At 48.6% G+C, this 4,467-nt stretch overlaps 1 protein-coding gene across 2 annotated transcripts in view; it reads left to right on the forward strand.

Annotated features, from left to right (window-relative positions):
* The window catches only part of ELSPBP1 (epididymal sperm binding protein 1), a 29,919-nt gene that overhangs the window by 4,242 nt on the left and 21,210 nt on the right, over window positions 1-4,467 (forward strand). For both annotated transcript variants that reach the window (XM_011969933.1, XM_011969942.1), the window contains exon 2: window positions 3,979-4,065. In XM_011969933.1, coding sequence (XP_011825323.1) covers window positions 3,996-4,065 — 70 coding nt within the window. In that variant the 5' untranslated portion in view covers window positions 3,979-3,995. The remainder of the gene's footprint in view (window positions 1-3,978; window positions 4,066-4,467) is intronic.

Genomic DNA, 4,467 nt, shown 5'->3' on the forward strand with positions numbered 1-4,467 from the left:
AAAAAAAAAAAAAAAAAAAAAAAAGATCCCAAGGTGGAGTTTATTCTCCCTCATTTGATGATTGGAAAAACTACCCCCACATTTGCCTGTGGTTTGACTCCAAAACTACAACCACCCTTTATCCGACCAGCCAAGAAACAGTGGCAAGTGGCAGGATGCTGGTCCCAACAACCCCAGGGCTCAGGACAGAGGGTTCTCCAAGCATCTGAACCTGCCAGTGCCCAAGGCGTAACTTGGTCCTCACCTGGATGTTCCAGACGTGGGTGTCTGGCTATTAGGGTTTGTTTTCCAGTTGAATAATTATTTTGAACAGCCCTAAAATATTTTCTATTAATATCCATAACTTGGTCTGTGCAGAGTCATTAACATTCCAGACCATCTGTTGCTACCAATTCTTCGAATTTGCACGAAACTCTTTATTGCACAAGGAAGCAAGCCATGTAAATAGCTGGGGATGGAGGGATCATCCCGGGCAAAGAGAAGAACGAGTGCGAAGGCCTTGAGGTGGCTTCTGCAGGAAACAACTAAAAGACAGATAGAGGGAGGAGAAGGAAGATAAGAAATGAGCTTTGAGGGAAGGCATGGTATGGACTATGGATTGTATTCTAAAGGTGATGGAGGATTTTGAATTAATAAATGCCACCCCTCCTCACTTTTTTATTTTTTATTTTTTTGAGACAGAGTCTTGCTCTGTCGCCCAGGCTGGCGTGCAATGGTGCGATTTTGGCTCACTGCAACCTCCACCTCCTGGGTTCAAGTGATTCTCCTGCCTCAGCCTGCCAAGTAGCTGGGACTACAGGCACCCACCACCACGCCCAGTTAATTTTTTTTTTTTTGTATTTTTATTAGAGATGGGATTTCGCCATGTTGGCCAGGCTGGTGTCAAACTCCTGACCTCAAGCGATCCGCCCATCTCAGCTTCCCAAAATGCTCGGATTACAGGCATGAGCCACTGTGCCTGGTTCACACCTCCTCACTTTAATCCCTTCTGTGGCTTCTGGTTGCTTCTATTCTATTCTATTCTATATATTTTTTTGAGACAGAGCCTTGCTCTGTTACCCAGGCTGGAGTGCAGTGGTATGATCTTGGCTCACAGCAACCTCTGCCTCCTGGGTTCAAGCGAGTCTCATGGCTCAGCATCCGAGTAGCTGGAATTACAGGCACCCACCACCATGCGGAGGGAATTTTTGTATTTTTAGTAGAGATGAGGTTTTACCATGTTGACCAGGCTGGTCTTGAACTCCTGACCTCAGGTGATCTGCCTGCCTTGGCCTCCCAAGGTGCTGGGATTACAGGCATGAGCCACTGCACCTGGCCTTCAGGTTGCATTTAGAATCTGAGGGAGAGGCCAGGCGCGGTGGCTCAAGCCTGTAATCCCAGCACTTTGGGAGGCCGAGACGGGCGGATCACGAAGTCAGGAGATCGAGACCATCCTGGCTAACATGGTGAAACCCCGTCTCTAATAAAAAATGCAAAAAAGTAGCCAGGTGACGTGGCGGGCGCCTGTAGTCCCAGCTACTTGGGAGGCTGGGGCAGGAAAATGGCATAAACTAGGGAGGAGGCGTTTGCAGTGAGCTGAGATTAGGCCACTGCACTCCAGCCTGGGCGACAGAGCAAGACTCCATCTCAAAAAAAAAGAATCTTAGGGAGGCGCTACAGGGTCCGGTCCCACCCACATCACCATGCATCTCTGTGACCTTGCTCCTCCTCACTTTTTGCAGAGACGAGGTGTCACTGTGTGGCCCAGGCTGGTCTCAAACTCCTAAGCTTAAGCCATCCTCCTGCTCAGCTTCCCAAAACACTGGGATTATAGGCATGAGCCACTGTGCCCAGCCTGGGCCCTAGCCATGTGGGTCCCACTTGCTCCTTGAGCACATCTAGCTTTTTCCATCTCAGGCCCTTTCCACATCGGCTTCTCTGGCCTGGATGCATCCCCCACCCGCATACCTCCAGCTCCTCTCCCGTCTCCCTCCTCCATCTGTTCCTCCAGGTGTCAGCTTACCTGTCATGTCTCAGAGGACCCTCCCCTGACCTCTCAATCAAAAGTGACCTTGTCCTAGTGATTCCTGAGACTCGTCCACAGCAATGATCACAGCAAATAGTTGTATTTGTTTCTGGTTTCTTCACCTCGTGTCTCTCTCCTTGGTAGCCTGTCAGCCCCACGAAGGAAGGGACTATGCCTGCTTTGCCCACTGCTGCATACTCACTGTGTAGCCCTGGCCCCACATCTTGTACATGCTCAATACATACGCATTCCTGAGTGGATGCATAAAGCAGGCATCAGGAAAGAGCCCGTACTGGGCACAGTGGCTCATGCCTGTAATCCCAGTGCTTTGGGAGGCTGAGCAGGAGGACGGCTTGGGCTCAGGAGTCTGAGACCAGCCTGGGCAACATAGTGAGACCTCATCTCTACAAACAATAATCATAGCTTAAAAATTAACTGGATGTGGTGATGCGTGCCTGTAGTCCCAGCTACTTGGGAGGCTGAGGTGGGAGCATCACTTGAGCTGGGAGATGGAGGCTGTAGTGAGTCATGATGGCACCACTGCACTGCAGCCTGGGTGACAGAGCAAGACCCTGTGTCAAAAAAAAAGAAAGAAAGAAAGAAAAAGAGAAAAAGAGAAAAAGAGCTCAACCTTGTAGAGGAGAGAGGCTGGAGGCTGCATATCTGTGAGGGAACAGGATAACAGTTGAATAGTTGAGAAGAGATGAAAAAGACCTTCGTTTAGTCTGTAACAGCAGAGGCAGGAAAAGCGGATAGATTCGAGAGCTTCAGAAAAGTGAAGCCAACTGACTGATAGAACACAGCAAGAGACAGGGACAGCAGATCTGCACTGGGGTCTACAACCCAGGCGGTTGGGAAGAACATAGTGTAATTAAATGAAATAACATGGGGGAAGGATCACATATTTTGGGCTGTATCTCAAAAGCCAAAGCTTGGAATTTGAGATGTTTGAAGGACATCTAGGTGGACATGTCTGGGAGCCAGTTGAGAATACAGTCCCGGCTCTCAGAAATGAAATAATATTATATGAACAATACCATTTTGGATAATATTTATGAGTTCTTAGCACATGTCTGGTCCTATGTTAAGCCTAGAGGCAGCATTGTACATTAGTTAAGAGCTCAATTTCTCTGAACCGAGTCAGATTGTTGGGGTTCACCTGCAAGCTCCCCTACTTACATGATCTGTAACCCTCAGCAAGGTGCTTAAGCTTACTGTGTGCCCCATCTGTGCGTATCTGGGGTGGTAATGGTACTTACCACGCTGGGCTACTTCCTATCTGGATTATCGTGAATTTAGAATGGTGTGCAGCACTCAATGAGTTTTATCTGTTTTTTTGTTTTGCTTTGTGTTTTGAGACAGAGCCTTGCTGTGTCGCCCACGCTGGAGTGCCGTGGTGCGATCATAGTGCATTGCAGCCTCGACCTCCTGGGCTCCAGTGATCCTCCCACCTCAGCCTCCTGAGTAGCTGGGACTACAGGCACGCACCACCATACAAGGCTAACTTTTTAAAATTTTTGTAGAGATGAGGTCTTGCTATATTGTCCGGGCTGATCTCAAACTCTTGGCCTCAAACAATCCTCCCATCTTGACCTCCGAAATCTGTTATTTTTTTATGGTTGTCATTAATCGTCATAACAAGGGTGAGCGGTATGCAGGATTAGTATCCAGCCTCCTGAACAGCTGGGACCACAGGCATACACCACCATGCCTGGCTAATTTAAATGAAAATTTTGTAGAGATGAGGTCTCACTATGTTGCCCAGGCTGGTCTTGAACTTCTGGCTTTAAGCGATCCTCTGCCTTGGTCTCCCGAAGTGCTGAGATTACAGGTGTGAGCCACGATGCCTGGTCTATTTTTTAAATTACTGTGGATAGAAAGAAAAATGGCATGTATGATGTCAAATCTAGGAGCTAGTGGGAAGAGGAAGGGGAACTGTGGGATGAAAATTTTTGTCTTCTTTCATTCCAGAGAGAAGAGGGCAGCCAAGATGACCCGATGGTCCAGTTACCTGTTGGGATGGACGACCTTCCTTCTCTGTTCCTATGAGTCAAGTGGAGGTGAGGACACTGAAAACGACAGGGAGGATTTAGAAACTGGAAAAGAATGAATGGGGCAAAGCAAAGATTCCTGGAACCAAGTAGGGAGGAGATGGCTTAGCAAAAATCTCAGAAGAGGCTGGGTGCAGTGGCTCACACCTGTAATCTCAGCACTTTGGGAGACTGAGGCTGGCAGATCACTTGAGGTCAGGAGTTCCAGAGCAGCCTGGCCAACATGGTGAAAACCCGTCTCTACTAAAACTACAGAAATTAGCTGGGCATGGTGGTAGGTGACTGTAATCCCAGCTACTCAGGAGGCTGAGGCAGGAGAATCACTTGAACCCAGGAGGTGGAGGTTGCAGTTAGCCGAGATTGCGCCACCGTACTCCAGCCTGGGCGAGAACAGCAAAACTCCGTCTCAAG

Source organism: Mandrillus leucophaeus, unplaced genomic scaffold (assembly GCF_000951045.1).
Source record: "Mandrillus leucophaeus isolate KB7577 unplaced genomic scaffold, Mleu.le_1.0 Scaffold120, whole genome shotgun sequence".
NCBI lineage: Eukaryota > Metazoa > Chordata > Mammalia > Primates > Cercopithecidae > Mandrillus > Mandrillus leucophaeus.